We start from the raw sequence: 23,273 nt of genomic DNA, 5'->3' as shown, positions 1-23,273 counted from the left end.
CCAGTCTGGCTGGCACATGCCCACAGCCCCTAAGTGAGCTGAAGCAGAAGCCTGGTGAAGCTGTGCCTGGTCCCCACCCTGGGACACACAGGTGCACCCAAAGGCTTCCTTTGGAGTGATTTGCAACAATAGTAACTGGTCCGCCTTTCCAAGTATGTTACTCTTGTGCCTTCTTCAAAGCAAACAAAGAGGGATCTTCCTGCAGAGATGCTTCCTGTCTGGAGCACTTTTTGCAGACAGGCCATGCCTTCTGAGATGATGTCCACCCTGCCTTCCTGGGCAAGGGGCTCCTGCAGGCAACTGCAATGACACACTGCCTCATGACTGCAAACCAAGTCTTTCCTGGCCTCTGACGACACTGCGTACAGGCACACACATGGAACATGTACAGACAAGTGACTGCACCCTGGGTGGCTCACCTGTGCCAACCAGCGCATCTGGGCGAGCTCCTGCCTCAACCGTCAGGGTGTGCAGCAACTTCCAGAGGGCACAGGGGTAGCCCCTCAACTCTGGTCGGCTTCCTTGACACCCAACCCACTTGACCTGATTGGTTAGGAATATTCCAGATATCTGAAAAAAGGAGAAGAATAAAGGCTAATTTTTAAAATTAAAAATAGTTGACAATGGTCCCATACTTTGCAGAGGCCGTGGTTATGTGCAAGATCTCTGCATTCACCACATAGAAACTGACATGCAATAAAGAAACAAATGTGAGGGAAAAGCTGACAGGAAGCCCTTTACCACAGGAATCCCCAAACTGTGGAAGCGTGACCTGTCCTTTTCTCATTTGGGGGCGAAAGAAAGTACATCTGTGTCTGGATAAGTCAGCAATGTGAAACAAACTAGAACTTGTTATGATGTCTCACAGAGAAGCTGTTACAATGTCACTCACAGAGAACCCATTATGATGACACTCACAGAGAACCTGCCATGATGACACTCAGAGAACCCGTTACAATGACACTCACAGAGACTTGCTCAGTGGTCACTGTTCTCAGCCAGAACAGGCGGAGGGCTCGTGTCATAGGAACAGAGGTGGCTGATGGCCTGACATGGCTACAACCTAGCTGGCAGTTGTGCAAAGGAGGACCCTCCACCCACATGCAGGGGAGACCCTGTAGGATGACCACGGGGCCTGCCTCCTCTCTGGCCCATGACTGGGTGGGTTTCCCTGTGTGGAGGACCACACATGAAAGTGAGGCTTGGGAGAGAACCTGGTATCACTTCTGCTACGGGCCAAAGGTGAGCAACGCAGCTGTAGGGCCCCAGAGGGCACGTGCTTGTAGGGCCCAGCGGCACGCTCAGGCTGACACTCATGGTCCTCTCGGATGTTGGGCTATTGGACTCCCCAGGTGGCCAGAACTGTTGCCGGCCTTGGACTTGGGGGAAGTAAGCTGCCCCGTGTTGGTGCCCAGCAGGCCCCACCGCATTCTTAGACTTCAGGGGGTGATCCAGGTGAGTTTACCAACAGCCCTACAGTCACACTGCTCATGAGACTGTCCCCACGGAGACAGTGGCTTCCAGGTATGTGTCTGGCTGTCCTTAGACAGAAGACTCCTGTGAGCTGGCCTGGCCTTGTGAGGGCAGGAGGTGGGGGCCTAGTGCAGGGGTCTACTTGGAAGGGTGGGCCCTGGGCTCTGGGCTCTCAGGAGGAGGACGGAGCACATGACACGTGAGGGCAGTAACAGAATGTGGTGACAGGCCTGAGCCCAGGGGCCCAGGGAGAGCTGGGGAAGGGCAGGAAAGGAGGGGAGGCCAGGGAAGGCTGAGGAGGATGGGGACTCACCCGCATCTTGTTGTTGACCAGGTCGAGCACCGCGTCATAGGGGATCCTGTCCAGGGGCAGGCTGGCCAGCCACTCCTGCAGCATCTCCAAGAGCTTCCTGACTGGCGGCCGGCCAGGGAACAGCTGTGTGAGGAGGTCACATTTAAGACAGCAGCTGGGGACACTGGGCCTGCAGCCGGCAGCCAGACCCCACCAATGCTAACTCAGGCCCTCAGGGTGTCCGTCCAAGAGTGTGCGGGGGAACTGGGCCCCAGAGCCAGTAGACAGACCAAGCACCCCTAACTCGGGCCCTCAGGGTACCTGTGTGAGTCAGGGGGAGGCCTCTCCCAGAGGAGACAGGACACTACGGGCAGCGGGCGGGCTCTGTGCCCAGCTCCTCCACTCGTCCTCCATGTCTGGCCTGCCAACCTGCTTACCCAGCACACCTCCAGCCACCATCCCTACACATACCAGGAGCCACCTCAGTGACAGACGACAGACCTCAACATGTGACTCACTGACAGAGCTGTCAGGCACCCTGGGCCCCTGCAGAAATGGCTGCCTGCTGGTGCCTGCTGTGTTCATGACCACGTGTGCCAGCCCTGCCTGCTGTCACTGTCTGCGTAGCTCTGGTGCCCCAACTTCCTCCCAGTGCCCTGGACTAGGCAGCTGTCTGTACGAGCACTCAGGGCCACAGAGGCTTTGCCACAGAACAGTTAGCAGGCTGGTAATGACGAACGCTGATGCGGACGTTATGTTGGCACTGCAGCTGGCAGACCAGTGAACCTGGGAAAGGACCCAGCTAAACCAGCCGGACATGGCCTGCCACCCTGGTCCTGCGACCTCACTAAATGGACACGCATTCCCAACCTCCAAGCTTTCCAACCACCAAATGCAAACCAAACCCACCACCACTGAGTCCATTCCTCATCAGGTTTCCCAGGTGGTGAGTCCTTACAGAGACAGATTGTCCCACCTTCCTTCCCCAGAGTGGCTGGTGGGTTTGAACCACTGACCTTCTGGTTAGTGGCCAAATGCCTTACCCAGTATGCCACCACAGCTCCTTTTTCCAACCACAGTGATTCTGAAACACACAGCTAGAGCAGGGATAGCGCTCTCTCAACTTTGTAAAAAGTTTCACCCCTACAGAGGTTATGACTCATCTGTCAGCTTGTCACACTGTGGGGCCTGTGTGCTTCTGGAGGCCGGAGGCTAGGCCACCGCCGTTCAAATACCAGCAGGGTCCCCATGGTGGACAGGTGTCAGCAGAGCTTCCAGACCAGATGGGGAAGAAGGGCGACATGCAGATGACACAGCCTCGCTGGCCGAAGTGAAGAGGACTTGAAGCACTTACTGAGGAGGATCAAAGACTACAGCCTTCAGTATGGATTACAGTCACAAAACTCCTCACAAGTGGACCAATAAGCAGTATCATGATAAATGGAGAAAAGACAGAAGCTGTCGAGGATTTCATTTTACTTGGATCCACAATCAACACCCACGGAAGCAGCAGTTAAGACATCAGACATCATGTAACACTGGGCAAATCTGCTGCAAAAGACCTCTCTAAAGTGTTAATGAGCAAAGATGTCACTCTGAAGACTAAGGTGCACCTGACCCAAGCCGTGGTATTTTCGATCACCTCATATGCATTTGAAAGCTGGACAAAGAATAAGGAAGACCAAAGAACTCATGGCTTTGAGTTGTGGTGCTGGTGAAGAATACTTTAAGTGCCATGGACTGCCTGCCAGAGGAATGAAGAAATCTGTTCTGGAGGAAGTGCGGCCGGGATGCTCCTTGGAAGTGAGAATGGCCAGACTTTGTCTCACCTCCTTTGGTCATGTTGTCAGAAGGGACCAGTCCCTGGAGAGGGACGTCATGCTTGGTAAAGTGGAGGGTCAGCGGAGAAGAGGAAGGCCCTCAGGGAGATGGAGCGACACAGGGGCTGTGGCCATGGGCTGAGGTACACCAGGGATTGGGAGGCTGGCACAGGACCAGGCAGTATTTCGTTCTGTTGTACATAAGGTCGTTATGAGTCAGCCGATGGCACCTAGCAATAACACGCAAGTTACCAAATTTACCAGCGCTCAGTTTGGTAGCATAGTGCCTAAGGCACTTGACTGCTAACCAGAAGGCTGGCGGTTCAAACCCACCAGCCACTCCTCAGAAGGAAGGTTGGGCAATCTACTTCCATAGAGATACTGCCTCAGCAACCCAAGGAGGGGTCGCTATGAGTCGGGTCCGACTCGATGGCACATAACAACAAGAGTCTGTTTTGGACGTCTGAGTAAACTGCAGAGAAAGGGGGCGGGGAATCATCTACCCCATGTGTCAACCATGGTATGATGTCCCCTGAAAGCAATGATAAGAGTAAGAGGTGGAGAGAGAGAGGGACCACACCACAGAGGCAAGAGAGCCCCCTTTAGCTAACAGCAATTTGGGTACAACCAACATGACAGAGCTGGCCAGGCGCCAATGCCAACCACACCATGTCCCCCACTGTGCAGCCCCCTGCATCCCCTCTGACTCCTTATGCACAAACCCCCAAACTTGCACCATCTGACGTGCACACACCTCAGCCACTTGGGGCTGCTGCCTACACAGAGCAGCGTTTCCATCTCCTCCCTGTGAAGGGCATGCCCGGAGCTGAGCACGCAGTGTGCGCATGGTAAACGCTCGGGAAATGCTTGCTGATAAGTCAGAGTATAGCGTGCGCAGCGAGTGAGGAGAGTGTGTGGTCTCACCTGAGCCCGCCTGCTCCCTCCGCAGCCAGGTGACCTTGCCTTCCGGTTCCTTCTCTGCACTCTGTGCCAAGCAGCCCAGCCACCCCCCCACCACGGGGGGACACACGCACCTTGGCGACGAGGCTGATGAAGTCCTTGAGTGTCTTCAGCTCCTCCCCGGCCAGTGACTTGTGGGAGGCCAGCTCCACCCGCAGGAGGTAGTGCAGCGCGGATTCCAGGTCTGCGGTGTACAGCCGGGACCTGGGGTTGCAGAGCGGGTCACTGACACACCTCCGTTCCCCCCAGACCTCCCGCACTCGCCAGGTGCCACAGCCCCCGCGCCCTGGACAGTGCCCACAGTTCCTGGGCAGCACACAGCTCAGGGACCCGCCTCCCGTGCCAGGTAGCCACTCCCCATGAGGTGAAAGGGTACTTGCTTATCAAATTCCCTCCAGACTGGGGAGGCTACGTCCTCTTCTCTGCCCGGTTTCTCAGGCGCGGACAGAGGTTTCTTCTTCACTCCGGGCAGTGACTTCAAGTAAGCAGAGAAAAATGACCGGAAAGGCTTCGGGCTGCGGGACAGGAGAGGGCAGAGCTCCCATCTGAAGCCAGGTGGGCACCCGTGACAGGCGCTAAGACCCCATGAGGCAGCCCTGGTTAGTTGGGAACCCATCCCATCACGCAGGACATCCGGCCTCCTGCCTGCTGGTGCTTGTTGGTAGGGCATCCTACACGACAGACGCGGTGGCCCTGCCTCGGGGAGCCCCGCTCCACCTGAGGTCACACCGCCCCCAATGACCACTGAGGTCCAGTCCTCGTGGCTTTGTGGCTCTGTGATGTTTAGTGGGGACCCATGGGCTTCAGTCACACTGCAGTAAGAATCCCTCTTCAAGTGGATTCCCTGCAGATCAAGACCTTGGCCAAGGCCCTGCCTGTTCCCCTGCATGGAACAGGGGAACCCCTGAGGGCGTACACCAGTACTGAGCACTTCAAGCGTGGCTCAGGTCACTCACCCTCAGAGGCTTAACTTCCAGAGAAAAACTATGGCCACATCATTGTGAGTTGCGACATGATCCTTTGATCATTAAACAAGCATTTCACTCATCACCATGTGGCATCTGAGGAAGGCCCCACAGCTGGCATGCCAGGCTGTAGGGGTGCTGGCCTGGCCACTGGACAGGGTTCAGGCTGGTTCTGCTGAGCTGGACCACAGAGACAGACCACCCTGCCCCCAGGGCCCTCACCTGCTGGCCTGCCCACCCTGAGGACAGAAACGTACCACAGAGCAGGGCACACTGGGCTTAGGCAGACCCTTGCCTCCACCACCAGACACTCAGATGGGAGACACAGGCTCCACGGGGCCAGGAAGTGAATGCTGTCTTGTTGCTGTCTTGTTACTGCCTTGCAGGACACAGGGACTCAGCCGAGACGGGGCTTTCCTGCCAGAGGCAAGGCTCACGCACAGAGCTGGGGGCGGGCTGGTGGTGCAGGTGGGAGGTGGCGTGGACCAGAGTGCCCCAGACGTCACTCCGCGTTTCTCTTTATGGCCGTGTGTCTGACTATGATGCTTTGCTGAGCGGATCTTTTGGGGCCCACGGCCACCCTGTGTACAGCCACGTGCCACTGGCTCAGTGGGGAAAGGGGCTGAGTGGAGCCTGTCCTTTCTTCCGGCGAGGGGCCAGCATGTGGCCCCGTTGGTCACAGCTGCAGACATGGACCACGTGGCACCTGGCCTGGGAGGCACCCTACTAGGTGGGTTTGGTTGAAACCCAATGAAGTGTAGCACAGACGACAGGCAGCCAGACACAGTTACACCAACATGCTCGGGGGAGGGGCGGGACCCAGGCTCTGCAGATGTGGTTACACCAACACACCTGGGGGTGGGGTGGGCAGGACCAGGGCGCTTCAGTCACCGCCCACCAGACTTTCCCTGTCTGCTGGAGACGTTGTCCAAGAAGTCTACACACAGCCAAGTTCTGGGATCCCGCCAACATTGCAAACGCTCTGTGCGCCAAACGACTTACATGTCAACGGGGCCCCGTGTCCCGTTTGGGTGCACGAGGTAGCACGAAGGGCGCGAAGACACGCCCAGTTTCTGGAGAAACGCCCCGTCCGAGTCCAACGCCCTCCTCACCAGCACGTTCTCGTAGGGGGTCAGGTCCAGAATCACCTGGTGAGAGGCCCGTGTCAGCGCCGCTGCAGACGGCAGGCTGGGCTGAGAAACGCCGCGGCAACGGGCACCAGCTGCGCAGTGCCTCACAGAACAGGAGTGAGGTCAAGAAGAAAGAGGGAGGCGTGGCACGGCGCCTCCCACCAAGAGCAGGATATGGAATCCAGCTACTTTCCGCCCGTGTGAGGAGGGGCTGCCGGTGCAGCTGCCGGCAGAACGCCCCACGGGGTTTCCAAGGCTGTAGTCTGCAGGGAGACAGGGTACCCCGGTCGTGTCTCCCAGGGAGGCCTGGTGGATTCCAACCACTGAGCTTCTGGCTTGAAGCCGACTGTTTAACTGTTACACCACAGGGCTCCTTTCTCTATAAGACAGATCACCACAGACCTTTACTTTTTACTGCGTTCTAAAGCAATTGAATGAGACAGGTCTCCAGGCAGCAATTATCATCTCATTTCGCAGTTTCAGACTAACTGTGGTGCAGTGGATTACTTAATATGGCTCTTGTAGCCACAGACTTTGTAACTCCCACCAAATGACTGGGCGGGGCTGTGCAAATGAGGTGCCTGTGGCCCATCAAGGGGATTAGATAGCTTGTTAATAATGTAAACAAGGCGCACGGCATGCTCTTGGGGGTGGGACCATGCCAAAAGGTATATGGAGCCCTGATGAGGGGACCCACTGCCGCCAAGGGGAGACGCGAGTGAAGCAGGTCTTTTGGAGCCTCCCAGACCCAGGAGACAAGAGACCGAGCTGTCACGTGGCCGGAGAGAAGCCGGGCACAGAACAGGCAGCAGCAGAGGCAGAACCAGGGACCAGTCCGCAGCAGACGGCGGAGTGAGAGCCTTCGGGCCTTCGGGCCTTCGGGCCTTCGGGCCTTCGGGCAGGAGGCTGGCTGGCAAAGCGCGGCCCCTCTGGACACGCGGGAGAGCTAAGATTTGTGACACACGCCTGAAGAGGCCCGAGCAGGCCCAGTGGCCGAGGAGGGGAAGCTCTTCTGATCAAGAGCTGCCTTCTGGATGGACACTGGGAGGAGGTAACTATGGGGAGGAAGTGGGAGGGGAGCTGCTGCATTGTAAATTTTGGTCAATGACATGAGACAAAGTATATGTGAACTGCTGTATGAAAAGTGAATTTACTCTGTAAATCTTCACCCAAATCCTAATAATAAAAAAAAGGAAAAAGAAAAAAAAAAAAGAGCTGCATTCTGAGTCATTCCTGCTTCTAAGTCGATCCTGATGCTGAGTTGTATCCTGTTACGTCCCTAACAAACCTCTTAATTGTGAGTATGGTCTGTGAAGCTGTATGTAGCCATTACAACCAAGTACTGAACCCAGCAGAGAAGCAGAGGGTGCCGTGGGAGGGGTGGTGGCAGAGGGGATGGAAAGTTGGTGAGAGGAGGTTGTCTGACCCCCACCTCAGGAATCAGCCGTGGGCGGTGGACGCCGACAATGACCCTCCTCCCCCCTCACGAAGTCAGAGGTCACACACCTGCACCACCGTGTCACCTTTACAGCAACCGCAGCACATCTGCCAGGCAGCACACCCTATAAAGCTGGCGCTAGTCACGCTGTGCCCTGGGCAGCTCTAAGGGGGCAGCTCCTGCATTCCCTGAGGCAGGTGCCCTGAGAGCAGGTGGGGGACCTCAGCGGTTGGTCCTTCTCTGGGCCCCTCTTGGCCGTCAATGAGACCGGTCACCTTCTGAACAGGCGCAGGCACTAAGCAGGGCTGAGTGCACAGGCTGAGCGAGCACCTCACCGCGGGCCACACGTCGGCTGCAGCCCGCAGTGGCTCCCCTCCCAGGGACAGGCCTGGCCAGCCCTGAACTGGTGACGGGAGAGGTGCAGCACAAAAACGGCCTGCGGTGACTCCCCGAGGAGAGCAGGTCCTGCTTGCAGCCATTCAACACGTGAAAGGTGCCACTGGGTGTAGGGGCAGTGATGAGGCGCAGGTGGGAGCAATGCGCGACCCCCCCCACTGAGGTAAATGAAATCCCACTGCCTGCAGCCTCCTTCCAGGTGGCACCCAGAAACACTCTGACCAGGACCCAAGCTGCCACCCACGGGAGGAAAACAGGAGAGAAAGCCCTCAGTGGGTCAGAGATGACCACACAGAGCGACGCTCAAGATGTGTCTTACGTCCTGGGAGACCGTGGATGTCAGCATCCACGTCCCACTTAGACTCGGCCAGGCAAAGGCCTCAGAGTCCTGCAACCGGGGCGGGGAGACACAACAGACCCACCTCAGAGACAATGTCCTAGAAGTCACTGGGTTTGCCAAACGTTCTGAGAGGTCAGAACCAGACAGGGAGGGCCTTGCCAGTGGCGCTCAGTGTAAGACGCACGAGCCCTCAAGGCTCTACACGTCCAGAAGTGCTCCTCCCTCAGCTCACGCCTACGACTAGCCTGGCCCAGCTCCTGCCAGCTTTCCTCTCTGAGACAGTCTTTTATCCTAACCTTCTTCCATACACCAGGGAATCAGCTAACCACCACAAACACAGCTCTGCAGACCGTGAATGTGAGCCTTGCCGAAGCGTTCACAACCACACACGGATCAGCATTAGGCCCACGCCAGACGCACGCCACGCGGTGAGCCCGAGACAAGATGCAGAGGGCTTGGCACCTCTCGTCCAACGTAGGAGCTGCTGTTTTCAAAGATGATGGCCGAATAGCGGCCGTCACGGCTGTCAAACAGGGATAGGACGTCACTGGGCCTTTCGAGAGAAAAAAAAAAGCTCTTAGCACTTTCTGGAGCTGCTGACGGCCAAGCACAAGTGCTCAGAGCACCAAGTGTGGTCCACGCCCTACAAATGGGCTCAGCTCGCGCCACGCCGCTCAGGAACGGGCACTTACAGAACAGGGTCCAGAGCCGGGCAGGCCGGCGGCCGGGCTCCCTCCGTGTGGTTCTGCAGGAAGTCGATCATGCTCCGTCTTACCGTCTGCAGCTCCCGGTCGGTTCCTGGCGGACAGCAAAATGCTCATGGCCGGTCTGCACCACACAGATGTCGCACCCTCCGGCCCAAGGGCAGTGGCACCTGCTCCCCACACGGCTGCAGGGGGCTGTCCCAGAGCCCACCCTGTATGTGGGCTGCATACAGGCCCCAGCAGCAGAGGGCAAGCAAGTGCCAGGGCGAGCCCACGGGGGCTGAGGCCACACCCAGGGCAGGGAGAGAGGCCGGCAGGACGGCTGCCTGGAGAGCAGGCCCAACACAGGCGAGAGGGCCAGGAGCGCAGACCAGGTGGGGGGCATGAGCGGGCGGGCAGGTGTGGCCCCACCTGAGAGGGGTGCTCACTGCGCCCATGAGCTGTGCACCCACGTTTGCCTTCTCCAGGGACAGGAGGCAGCACAGCACTGAGGCCAGGGATGGGCAGTTACTGCACCTGAGTTGTACGTCCCCTAAAACCACATCTGTTTTCACAGGTTTAGGAGGTGAGGCTAATAAACCAAACGCTGCTGCTCCCATGCTCACCTTTAAAATTCTCTCCAGTTGTGAATTCCTTTGTAAACGCTTTAAAATACTGTAAGGAAAACAGAAGACAAGTAAAGATTGGCATGTCTGCCCAATATTTAAGCTACAAAACATTCACATCTTGGAGCATCTCAGTTCACCTCCCTGTGCACATGTTAACTGAGGGGGGACCTCCGTCCACCTCCCCTGTGTGTACGTTAACTGAGGGTGGTCTGTGCCTCAGTCCACCTCCCTGTGTGTACGTTAACTGAAGGGGACCTCCCATGTGTACATTAACTGAGGGCAGACCTCACACTTCCAAGAGGGTCCTGGGTATCTGTGTTTCCTCCTGAGTCCTCCACACGTCTAAGTTGCGCTGAGTACTCAAATTCCGTTACGTTTGTTTTCTGAGCCCTTGGGGCTGGGGAAGGGATGACTCTGAAGGGCTAGGATCAGGGCTGCCAGCCCTCTCCCTGACTCCTGGTCTGCAGCCTGTGGCCTTGGCCACGTGGTGGAGTCAAGAGACCAGAAGTGGGGAGAACAGAAGTGAAGGAGAGACCAGAAGGGAAGGGGAGATGCTCACGTGTCTTCAAGGAGAAAAGAGGGCTTTTATCTTAAAGCTAACCACTTCCTTCATTAAAGACATGAAGGCAAGTGACAAGCTGGGCTACAGTACTCCAGCTCTCAGCTGAGAGCGGTCAGTATCAGACGGAGCAGCAGCTCAAGAAAGCAGGGAGGAAGAAGCACAAACCACCCAAGAGACAAGTGGGCGGGTGGCGAGCAGGCTAAACACGTCCCAGATGGAGGGCCTGGAGACACGAATTCAGACCTCAGCGGGCCCCACGCTGGCTCCGGGGACACCTGACGGTGCTCAGGCCCCAGTGGGGAGAGGTGTGCAGGGCAGGGCGGCATAGACTGGGGGTATGCAGGACGGGGGCACGCAGGGCAGGGCCCACCCCATCCCTGTCTCCACCTGGAGGGAATGCTTGCCCACAAACCAGGGAGACGGGTGAGAACGTTCACAGCCACGCTGTTCAGTAGAGCAGAGGTCTGGGAGACGCCGACTCGGCAGCCCGGGGGGGTGAGGCGACTAGGTGGTCGTGCGTGTGGTGTCCCTCAGCATCAACCCCCAACATCAAGTGAGCCACAGCAACATCATGGGGTCAAGAAAAAGGCCCAAGGTTTGAGACAGAGGGTTAGCACGGGTGCTGACGGAAGCACGTGGTGCTCAGAGGGTGGGCGCGGGAGGGACGACAGGTTCCCAGGCCCCGTGAGGACAGTCCAGAGGTTGACCCCGTCACTGCCGGCAGGGAGCTGCCACGGCCCCACGACACTGGGCCCTGTCAGTCCCAGGCCCCTCAGGAGGGAGCTGCCCGAGGCACCGCCCAGAGGCCTACAACCATCACAGCCCTGAGGAGAGACTCAGGGGCCACAAGACACACACTGGGGCCAGCCCTGGCTGGGGGCCTAAGGCCAGGCCCCCAGCATCAGCTCTGCCACGTGTTCAAGACCCAGGAGACGTGGTGGACAGCGCAGCCACGGACCAGGGGGCCATAGGAAGCCACTCGGTAACCAGCCCTTACTGGGGCCTCACCGGAGTCCACACTGGGGTCCCCCACCAGTCCTCTCTCCAGGCCCAGCCTATGGAGATGGAGACACAAATTGGAGGGCCCCTGCTCTCAAGGGACAGACGTCAAGGAGAAAAGCCAACAGATAAGTCACCTGCGACCTATCAAGATGTATTACAGACAGAACTTCCTACCAGTTGCTCCCTCCCCCCATCACAAAAGAACTGGGGACAGAGAGGGCTGCTGGGTGCTTCCGACAGTCACGGGCTCCACAGGCTTTGGGGCTTGTTCCACTCACAACATGCTCCTGAGTGTCGGAGTGTGCACGTGAGTGCATACCATGTCTGTGCACCAGTAAGTGTATATGTAGTATATGTCTCTGCCCATGTGACTGTGTGCACATGCGTGTATGCATGTGTGCATGTGGATATGTGCAAAGCCCCACAATAAACTAAAGAAACCACACCCACTGCCGTGGAGTCCATTCCAACTCACAGCGCCCCTAGAGGACAGAGCAGAAATGCCCCATAGGGTCTCCAAGGCTATCAGTCTTCATGGAAGTAGCCTCATCATTCTTCTGTGGAGTGGCTGGTAGTTTCGAACTGCTGACCTTTAGGATGGCAGTTGAACACTTTAACCACTGTGCTACCAGAGCACAGAAACACTTTCCAAACATAAACTCCTAAGAAGTGTCAAGAAGACCAGAGTGGGTGGAAGTCCGGACCACAGGTGTGGTGGACTCGCCCCGAGACGTGTCCATGAAGCGGAGTGTGGCGACCAGAGGGGCTGGGCCAGGCCTCTGGGGCAGTGGGCACTCACCCGGAAGGTGGGGTAGAAGTGGACATCATAGGCCCGGCACACCTCGTGGTTCTGTTCCTCGGCACAGTCCAGAGCGGCCACGCGGATGACAGCAGCCCAGTCTGAAAATCAGAAACATGACCTCAGTGTGGCTGGGGTGGGGTGGCACCCCCACGGGTGCATGATGCAGGCAGACCGACCTAGCAGGCTTCCCCACTATGCTGGGAATGAGGGACAGGATGCCAAGCAGCAGAGGGTACGTGGTGGACGTGTCCTGTCACTGATGGGGATCAAGCAGCGGACTTCTGCTGAACCCTCAGGCCCCTCGGGAACCAAATCAAAACCCCAATCAGCCCAGCAGCAGGGACACCCACAGGCCTCCTGGGATTAACCCAACGCAGCCAGGCTATTGTCCGAGTGCTTCTAGCCCCCCAAGACACTGCCCACAAACCCCTGAACTCTGCCATTCTCGGGAGCAGACATCAGGCAAGGTTTAAATCTCTTTCCCCTCATCCTTGTTTTTAATGTTCTTAACGTGGAAAACGTCCCAACACACAAATAGAACAAGTGCCAACAGAGCACAGTCCGTGTGCCCATCATGGTGGCAGCCACGCAATTACCAGCTCACGGGCAACCCTGTTTACCCCAGACCCCCCCACTCCTGGACCCATCCACAAGCAAATCCCGGAGAGCAGACCGTGTCACGAAAGAAGCCATCAGTGCGTATTTCTAACAGACAACCCCCCACGTAACCACACCTACTGTGGTGGTTATGTTGTGTGTCAACTTGGCTGGGCCTGGTTGAGTGGCTGGGCAGCTGGTGGTAGTTATTGCCCATGATGAGAATGGCAGTCAACTCCATGGTGGGACTTACCACAAGCAGCTGAGTAGCTGCTGTGGGTATGTGGTCTGCTTCCCTTCCCGTACATAAGCAGCAGCTCTGGGAATGGTCTCTAGCTTATGGCACGCTTGGACCCTGCATGTAGCCATGTCACTGTTCGGCAGCCTGTCATGCTCTGCTGACCTTGGGACTTTCAATGGACTGGAATCAATGGCCTGTGGTGTGGTGTGGTAACATCGGGACTGTCAACCTTGGGCTTGTCAGTCTCAGCAGCCAGCAGCTGAGTTGAAGAAAAGCATCTAGCTCCAGTGGGCCGGGAGCAGGAGGTGGAGCTGAAGCCCGAGTCGTGGGGCTTTCAACCAGCCCCTAGAGCCTGGTGCTTTAAACTTGGACTTAAAGCCTCCAAACTCTAAGAGAATAAACTCCTGTTTATTAAGGACATCCCACTTGTGGTATATTCTTGTCAGAGTGGCACTAGGTAACCAAAACACCCACTCACACTCACACCCACATTCCCATACATTCACACATACGTACACGCACACAAACATGCATACACACATCTGCACGGGGTGCACACGCATACACTCATGCACATACACACTTGCACACACACTCCCCATATGCACACATATATCCACATGCACTTGCATGCACGCAAACGCACGTACTCACAAACATATGCACACACTCCCCATGCATATACGTATTTCCACATATACACTCGCACACTCCACATATACACATATATATGCACATGCTCACTTGCATGCACACAAATGCACACACTCACACACAGACTCCCCATGCATATACATATTTGCTCACGTACACCTGCACACTCCCCAAGCATATACACATATATATGCACTTGCTCACGTGCACGCATGCACTCGCACGCATGCACTCCCACACGCTCCCCGTGCATATACACACACATGCACATGCACGCTCACACAGACACACACACTCGCACGCACGCATACTCACAGCTCAGCATTGTCAACTCTCGTCAGGATGCAGTTTCCCTAATGGAATCGTTTGCACTGAGCTGGCGTGAGTCAGGAGCAGACAGGGCCGTTCACTGGGACTGGGGACCTCTAGGTCTGTGGCTTCCCCGTCTCTCTCTTCTCCCTGCACTCTGCTGCCTGAGGAACGTGGCCCCCAGCCTGTGCTCCCCCCCGCGTGGATGGTGCTCACTGCGCCCGTCTTTCCTGCACTGAGACCACCACCGTGTCTGTTCTCTGGGGGAGACTCTCACGCACGCAGCCGCCTCCCTCCGGTGCTGCGGTGTCTGCAGAGCCTTCACCGTCACCGCTGGCCAGGTGACCTCCCCGCCCCCTTTACCCCCGACCTGGGACGGTCCTCAGAGACCGGAGGGCCTGCTTGAGCAGGGACGTGTGGGGACTCCCTTTGGTCACCAGCTCCCCACCAACCTCCACGGGGACCAGGGGAGCTCTTTTTCTGAAGCTTCTCTCCTGCTCCGAGGACGCTGAAGTCACACTGTGCCGACTCACCAACCTCCCTGCCTGCCACGTGAATCCTCTCCTGATCCGGCGGCCTCCCCGAGTCCATGAAGAGACTCAGAGCACAGGGGGACCAGTGGTCCCACCCGAAGGCACAAGGGCCCTTCAGGGACGTGGTGCCCCCGAGCCCTGCTCCCCTTCTCCCACAGCCTTCCAACTCGGCACCCTGGAAACCTCTGAGTGGGCACTTAAAACTGTCACTGAGTATAGCTGCTGCCCTACACGGCCTCACTCCACCAGCTACCGCTGCTGAAACCAGACAGCTGAACACCGTGTAAGCAGCTTCCCTAGCACAGGCCACGCCTCAAAACTTCAGAGACGGCACTAAGGACACGGTGGGGCAACCGACAGCATTCGGGATGACAGCCTCATGCATCTGTGCAGTGTTGATCCAGCGAGTGCTGGCTTCCACCTCACAGCCCACCTCTGCTCAGGAAACGCACCTCTTCCCTCGGGGTTATCACGGCCCTTCCAGTGTCACTAGGAAGCAAAGGGAGCCAATGAGAGGGGAGAAGGGCGTGTTCCCACACTCTGCTGCTAAGTGCCTGTCCACATCCAGCTGGCTCCTGAAGCGGGACTGAGGTCTCCCCGAAGCCACGTAACTAAGGAAAAGCAGTCAATAGTCTCAGCTGCCACCACCAAGACCAGGAACACCTTGGCAGCACCCACGTGGCCTGTCCAGCAGGTCAGCCCAGCGCCTCATCCACACCTCAGCTGACAAATCGGCTCCTCCTCCCTGCAGGAGACGGCACTGGGGGTGGGGGGGTGCCAAAGCAGGGTGGGGCAACCACTACTGAGAGCCCGACTGAACGGAATCTGTAATACAGACCACGAGGGGGCACAGGGACAGGCCCAGGTGTGGAGGCCGGCTGCCAGCCATGGTCAGGGACGTCTCCCAGCACCTGTGTGCTGAGAGATGACCCCATCTGGTGCTGAGTAGCTCTCCTACACACTGGGCCCACCCTTGGTCCTGCAGGCCCAGGTCCCCAAAGGCCTTGTAACCGTCTCTGTCCCCTCCATCGCACCCACTCTCCGGCGCTGTAAAACACACACGACCCTGAGTAGTCCTTGGACAAGGTTGCTCTCGGCACACATGGTACAAACACGAGTCCAGGTTCCGGGGTGCCGCCTTCTCAAACCTCCACCAACCATCCTGCGCAAACTTGAGGCTGGCAGCCAAACCCGGGGCCCGAGAGCAATGCTAGCGTGCTGGGACCCCACATGCCGATTTTACATCGGATGAATGTAAACTTTGAGATCAAGACCGAATACCAAATTCCTAAAATCCTAAGTCCGGTTAAGTCCTAAGTCCTAAACGCTAAGTCTGGCTCGTGGAGGCCAGACGGATGGTGGCCCTCGGTCAGTGCACGGCCAGCAGAGGCACAGTCACTCCCGGTGGCTCCTCAGGGGCTATGCAGTTTCATTTGCAACACTGGCCGGGGAGCTGGCTGGCTTGTCCTCTCCCCCATCTCCTCCCCTGGGCACAGACCAGGAGCTCACGCCCACCCCAGGGCCTCTGCACCTGCTCCTCCTCTGGGAACTGTCCTGAGAGGCTTTCTTCCATCAATGGCAACACAGATGTCAGCTCCTTCGAGCCCTCCCGATGGCCACCTAGGCACAGTGATAATGACAAGAAAAGCTACCAGCCCCATTGCCAAAGAAGTAAATCTGTAGCTTACAGATGTTTCACGGGAGCTTCTGCTAGCTGGTGAGACAGGCAGGTACCACAGGCGAGGACGCTGAGGCCCAGAGGCCAGGGCTGGGGGAGGCTGGCACTTCAACGTGCCTTCCAAGCCCTTAATGAACAGAAAACAGCAAGCCCAGCTCGAGCCTTGGGACGGGGCGACCTGACAGAGGAAAGCCACGCGACCACTTGCTGTCACATGTCACCAAGAAGCCAACAACTGGGAGCCGACACAGACAAAGCTGCTTCGATGCCGCTGCGCGCCTGTCCCTCTGCCCCCGAGCCCCCGGAGGGAGGACAGCCTGCCACCTGGGCAGTTCTGGCAGAAAGCTATCAACACACTAGAAACGCAGTGATGCAGAAGGCAAAAACCTTCGTCAACATGAAGGTCAACTTCGGAACACGTGAATTCGCCTCAGACACGTGTCCCGTCTCGAGTCCCACCGCTCCCCCATCTCCCCGTTGGGTTCCTGTCCTTAGTTCCCCAGAGCAGCCAGGAGCTCTCTGAACGCGAAAGTCAGCTGTTGCAGCTCCCTGCTCCGCGGGCGCAAGCCTGGGGCAGACCTCCTCAGCCCAGTGGGACGGCCGCCCTGGGGCCTCAGCACACGCTGTCCCTCCTGCTGGCACGTCTGTTGTTCCCACAGCAGTGGCAGTGCCTCGTCCTCCGAGTCTCAGCTGCTGCCCTCTGAGACCTTCCTCGATGGCCTTGTGCTGGTCCAGCTTCTAGCCTGGCCTCCCGCTCAGTCTACTTGTCGTTGGTAAGAGAACAGCCAGCCGTTGGCTGCTCACTGGCCCCCTGCACAGGGCCTCCCCTCTCTGGTTCACAGCTGCTCTCCTGTGCTCGGCTGACTTGGACTTAGCCACACTGACGAGAACTGATCCTGGGACTGACGGCTCATCAGCAGTGCCACTGAGGACAAGCCCACCCTGCTGGAACACGGGCCGGCCGGCCTGGGGGCCACTAACGTCTCAGGAGGCTTTGTCTGCCCGGGCGAACAGTGACCGGTAGAGCTGGGTGGCGGTGGCAGATGCCGGGAAACACAGTTGCCCGGCCCGCCTGCCCGTCAGCAGCTGAACAGGCACCAGCAATGACCGCGAGTCCCCGGCAGATGGACGGTATTCACAGCAACACAAAAGACACCACAGCGGGCTCTGAAGAGTCAAAAGCAGGGAGTTTCACAGGTCAGCTTCCTCTCATTCAGCTCCTCCTCCTCCCAGCCTTTCCCACCTGTCTAGATCCCAACTACTCAAAGCAGACGGAGATAAAGCTGAGTGTAAACGGCCTGCTTCTGCCACCCTGTCAGGCTGGCCCAGCTCCACACTGGGGTTGCGGAGTGCCAGCTGCGAGGCACAGAGGCTCGCCCTCCTGGGACAGCTGGGGGCTGTCAAGCTTGGCTTAACCAATCGCTGTGAATGAAACACATTTCTACTCGTGGCAGATGAAAACTCACTCCCAGTGCACCTGTCAGGTGCCTGCAGCACTTCACCTGACAGGATCAGACTCCTACCATCATGCGCGACACTCCAACAAGTGTTGGAGTCCACCTATAAAAGCCTGGTTCCTGGTCCAGCATCAACGAGCTCCAGGACCATTACAGTAAAGACCAATTAACCTCATTTCAAAGAACATGACTGGATGTGTCGCTAAAGCTCCAGCTGCCTTTCTGGTGACGTCAGGGTGCCGCCCCGGGGTTCCAGCCCACACTCTGGAGTCCACTCTTGGCCCTTCTCGACTGAGCCAAAGTCTTTCCAGGTACGGTCCAAGTTCAAGCGGCCAGCTGGGGGCACACAGGACTGTCCAGGTGTTAGCTCATATACTGATGGGTCACACCTGGTGCTCACACTGCCTATACGTCACCACACACGTGTCCAGCCTCACACAGATGTCAGGGCAGGGACCAGCACTACACATTGTTCCTGGCACTGAAACAGCCCCAGAAAGGTGAACAAACTCTCGTTGATTAAATGACGAAACAGCACAACTTGGAGAAGATGCCAAGATGAGACCGCATAAGCGTGGTGGCCGTCCCCGTCACCGACGGCATCTGGGGCAAGGCTGCGTAAACGTGGTGGCCGTTCCTATCACCGACAGCATCTGGGGCAAGGCTGCGTAAGCGTGGTGGCCGTCCCCGTCACCGATGGCATCTGGGGCAAGGCTGCGTAAGCGTGGTGGCCGTCCCCGTCACCGATGGCATCTGGGGCGAGGCTGCGTAAGCGTGGTGGCCGTTCCTATCACCGACGGCATCTGGGGCAAGGCTGCATAAGCGTGGTGGCCGTTCCTGTCACTGACGGCATCTGGGGCAAGGCTGCATAAACGTGGTGGCCGTTCCTGTCACCGACAGCATCTGGGGCAAGGCTGCGTAAGCGTGGTGGCTGTCCCCGTCACCGACGGCATCTGGGGCGAGGTTGCATAAGCGTGGCGGCCATTCCCATCACTGACGGCCCAGGCTCAACCAGTCATAGCCTTTCTCTGGGCACGTCTGCAAAGCCCCCCTCAGAGTCTGGAAATGTCACACACACCTGCCCAGCACACACCATGCATCACTGCCCACAAACCTGCTGGCACCTGGCCCCAGGGAACTGAAATAACCATCAACTTGAGAAGCAGGGCATCCTCGGCCGTCAGGAAAGGACACGGCCACCTGCTGACTCCATGTCCTCTTCCCGAGTCCGGTGGCCCCCAGGTCTCCGCCCTGCCTGCTCCTGCTGCCGAGGCCGGCTGGTGGCTCAGGCTGGCACCTGCAGTCACACATCCCCTCCTCCCGGAGGGGCCCCTCCCTCCCATAAGCAGTAACTGACCTGCTGGGAAAGTCAACTGGTAGCATTCGTCTGCAAGAAGCCCACTGCTCAGCCACAGACAGACAAGCAGACCCGGGCAAACAGCAGTGGTCAATGGCGAGGCAGAGACAAGACCACGGCCACATCGTGGCAGCAAGATGGAACCAGAGCACGCCGTCAGCGCCCACGGACCCTGCCCCACACCGACCAGTACCTGAGCCACGGCGTGGAGCCTCCCAGGCCTGGGCTGTGAGGACAGATAGGGTCACTCCAGCAAAAGCCCTGTACTCCCCGCACGGGCACAGCCAGGCCTCACACCCCTTTCTTGGAGTTCCCTCCAAACTCCAGCCCTGCCCCACCGCTCCTCCCCCAGCACTCTGCTCTCCTGAGACGGAGGTGGGGCAGATACCAGAGGCACAGTGACCCGGGCAGCACCTGTCGGTCATCCTCAGACCACACCCCTTCATTCAGCCCCCGAGCTACTTCAGAGACCTGCTCGCATGGAGGGCCGCCTCGGGCACGGACCTGCTCGCGTGGGGGGCCGCCTCGGGCACGGACCTGCTCGTGTGGGGGGCCACCTCGGGCACAGACCTGCTTGTGTGTGGGGGGCCGCCTCGGGTATGGGTGCTGCACTGTCACCTGTGAAGGTGGCGGCAGCAGTGGGGCTAACGCCACAGCTCCAGGCCACAGGGGTGTCAGGTTCTGTTTTGACAAGTCCCTGGAAGTGACAGTCTCATCTACATAAACACAAGGGTGACACCTGGCTGCATCCAACAGAGAAAGACCTTTTGTTCAAGCCACTCTCTCATAAGGAACACATTCAGTTCAAAACCTGGAGAAAATCAAGGCAGAGAGGCACTCTGGAAAGGTCATCAAAGCTTTGAGGGAGGTGCCCCTGAATAATGTGACAAGCAGGCCACAGGGTGAAGGGCGCAGGGTGGGGAGCCCCATGTGAATGCAGAAGCCGGGCCCAGAGAGCCCTTTCAGCCTGCACTGCCTTCAGTGGGAGAGCAGGGCCCAAAGGACCCGTGTGCACCACACTCCCTGGGGCAGATGCTAGGGCGCAGAGGGCAGGGAGGCTGGCGGCCACTCTCAATTTCAAAGGGGCCAGTCTAAAGTGTACATACGCCAAGGGGACTGGTGGGATAACCCAACTCACAAGGGATTGGTCATGGACCCCAGTGGCGACAATGGGAACACTGACCACAGACAGAGGAACTAGTGTATGCCTGGGGGTGGCAGCCCTGGTCTCCATCCTCCGTCCACAGCAGACAGCACCAGCCCAGGCCAGGCTCCCTCAACCCTGGCCCGTCAGGACACATCTGCCCTTCACACTCAGCCCCATCTCACTCTGGCCTGGCTCTTCTGGCCTCAACTTGGACATCTAGCCCTTTCAGAGGTGCCTGATTAGTACAGATAATCACACCTGGCAGGTAGGCTCCTACTGTTTCACTGTTAAGTCTCTCAGTGCACCAACATGAGACATCTTCCCATTATTTAAGTCTCCAATCTCTTTCAGCAGTTTACAATTTTCACTGAACAAGCCCTTTACGTCCTTCTAGCTGATAAAATTAATCCTAGGTATTGCACTCTCTTAGATGCTACTGTAAATGAAGCTGTTGCCCTAATTCCCTTTTCAGTCTCCTCACTGCTGGTGTATAAAAACCCGACTGATTTTTGTTTGTTGACCTGTACCCTGCGGTTTTGCTCAATTCCGCTATCAGCTCTGGAACTTTCCTTATGGCCTCCTTGGATCTCCTACATGTAAGGTCACACCACCCAGGAACAGACCTAACTTTTCTTCTTTTTCTCCAATGTGGAGACCTTTTCTTTCCTTCTCTTGTCTTACTACACTACCTAGGCTACTTTCACTTTTAAAAGGAATCTTCCTGCAAAGTTCTAGGGACAGTTTTCAAGGCTCCCTACGTGGTGTTTCGATCACGGCAGGTTTGCAGTTCTTGTATTTCAGGTCTGAAATGGAAAATTTCACAATAACTCGCAGCTTCCTCCCTCCCCAGCCATCCTGGCGGCTGCTCTTGGTTGGGGCTGTCTCAAACCTAAGGCAAGAAAATGGTGAGTGCAAAGACAACAAAGTCACTGGAGTTGGTCAAGCCTCTGACTCACTACGAGAAGTGAGAAATCCGTGCTCGGGTCCAAGCAGACTCTGCGGCTGATCAGGCAAGAGGACAGACCTGCCCTCCCGTCACCAACCGCCAGGTCTGAGGAAATCCGAACGAAAGCACGACACTGTCGGCCAAAACTGGCATCCATCGCTGCAGTGGCTGGAATACAGAACCGGGCACAGCGTGGACAGCACCAGCGTGGACAGCAGACGGTGCCGGAAGAACCAGTGGAAGAAAAGTCATGCGATTTTTTTAAATAAAACTGGCCGGAGTTTACTTAAAAACAACGTGCAAAAACAGGTGGCAAAAGCCTTGCCAAGGCTACTTCTACTTTTATTCACATACCTGTTTCTGTCACTGAGTATAAAACTTCCGGAAGAGGACCATTCTCTGTCCTGAATTGTTTATCTAAAAGCAAAGGCTACCGAAAGGCCCCCAAAAACCCGAAGTCCACAGAGAAGTGTCCCGTCAGGTTCTGTCTCTGATGTCAGGTCTGAGTACCAGGACACGAAAACCACACCCAACCCACGGCTAACTCAGTGACTCTATGACCCAGAACAGAACTGCCCCATAGGGTTTCCAAGGCTGCCCCTCTTTACGGAGCAGACCCCCTTGTCTTTCTCCCAAGAGTGTGTTTGAACCATCAGTCTTTTGGTTAGTAGTTGAAAATGCCATCAGAGCTCCCCGGAAAACACGAATGGCTTCTGAAAAACATCAGATGAAAGACAACAGAGGCAGCAGATTCAAAAGACAAGGGTGCTAAGATGGGAATGGATTTTAAAGACAATCACTTAAATGAAGTATAAAAGCCCTACTTAAACCTGGGGAAAAGACTTTAATTTGTTTAGATGTGAGACAAATACAAGCAGGTTAGATATAAGACTTTTTTCCTGAAAAAACAGAAAGGTACAAGAAGACAGCAGCAGTCTGAAGTCCCCGTCCAGGGAAACGTGCAATGACCGGCACACCTGACACGTGAGCGGAGCCCGGAACCTACAGGCCGATACCCCACCGCCCTGACTCTGCCACCGGAAGCAGGGAGTAGCTCAGGGCCTGTTTCAACAGCCTGCACCATCACTAAGGTGGCAGACAGCAAGAGACGACAGGAAAGTTACCAGCGGCCCGGCGTCTGACGCGGACCCAGAGCCGCGGGTCTCAGCACAGCGCCCGATGCAAGGCGTTGAAGAGGCGCCTTTTCTCCTGCAGTTTTGGGAGTATCTGGCATCCAAGATGGGGGCTCCCTTTGAGCACCCACCTAATGGGCGGGGAACCAAACCACGCAGGGTGGAGAGAACGGGGTTTCCGCAGGAAGTAGAATTCCTGCGGAAAAGGTGGTGGCGTGGACGAGCCAATGAAGGCCCGAGAGCTGGGGTAACGGGGTCCCCATCTCCAAAGGGGGACCTGCCGGGATTAGGAGCTGAGGTTCACGAAGGGAGCGGGCACACGTAGGCAGCCGTGGAGCGAGGGCGGGGGTGCAAGAGACAGGCCGGCTTCCCGGGACCCCGGGGGACGCAGAGGGCGGGCGGCAGGCTCCCCTGCAGAGGACAGGCAGGCCCAAGTGGGGTGCGCCGGGCGAGGAGGCGCCGTGGGGCAGCAGCCGAGGAAAGACACGGGCCCTAAAGAAGGGTCGTCCAATGCCCTCCCGCCGCGCGAGTGTCGGGGTGGCGGCCGCGCCCGAGCCCCGCGCCTCACCTCGCACATCCCTGGCCAGGGCCCGCCAGGTGGGCGCGTAGCCGATGCAGTGGCCGCACCACGACGAGTAGAACTGCACCAGCCACGCGGCCGAGCTGTTGGTCGTGCTCCCGCGCACGCCGCCGCTGTCCAGCACCCACACGGCATCCTCGCCCGGGCGG

At 57.4% G+C, this 23,273-nt stretch overlaps 1 protein-coding gene across 1 annotated transcript in view; it reads right to left on the bottom strand.

The window, feature by feature from the left end:
* QSOX2 (quiescin sulfhydryl oxidase 2) overlaps positions 1-23,273 on the bottom strand; it is a 50,857-nt gene that overhangs the window by 16,795 nt on the left and 10,789 nt on the right. Inside the window, exons 2-11 of the mRNA XM_007947039.2 lie at positions 23,113-23,260; positions 12,490-12,590; positions 10,124-10,172; positions 9,507-9,612; positions 9,277-9,367; positions 6,513-6,658; positions 4,926-5,060; positions 4,620-4,749; positions 1,787-1,909; positions 420-570 (exon numbers count right to left, since the gene is read on the bottom strand). Coding sequence (XP_007945230.2) covers positions 420-570; positions 1,787-1,909; positions 4,620-4,749; positions 4,926-5,060; positions 6,513-6,658; positions 9,277-9,367; positions 9,507-9,612; positions 10,124-10,172; positions 12,490-12,590; positions 23,113-23,260 — 1,180 coding nt within the window. The remainder of the gene's footprint in view (positions 1-419; positions 571-1,786; positions 1,910-4,619; positions 4,750-4,925; positions 5,061-6,512; positions 6,659-9,276; positions 9,368-9,506; positions 9,613-10,123; positions 10,173-12,489; positions 12,591-23,112; positions 23,261-23,273) is intronic.

The sequence above is a fragment of the Orycteropus afer genome, unplaced genomic scaffold (genome assembly GCF_000298275.1).
Source record: "Orycteropus afer afer isolate SDZICR_OR568_19922 unplaced genomic scaffold, OryAfe1.0 scaffold00174, whole genome shotgun sequence".
In the NCBI taxonomy this organism is placed as follows: Eukaryota; Metazoa; Chordata; class Mammalia; order Tubulidentata; family Orycteropodidae; genus Orycteropus; species Orycteropus afer.
The sequence above is the reverse complement of the archived record's forward strand: the minus strand, read 5'-3'. Positions and strand labels throughout refer to the sequence as shown.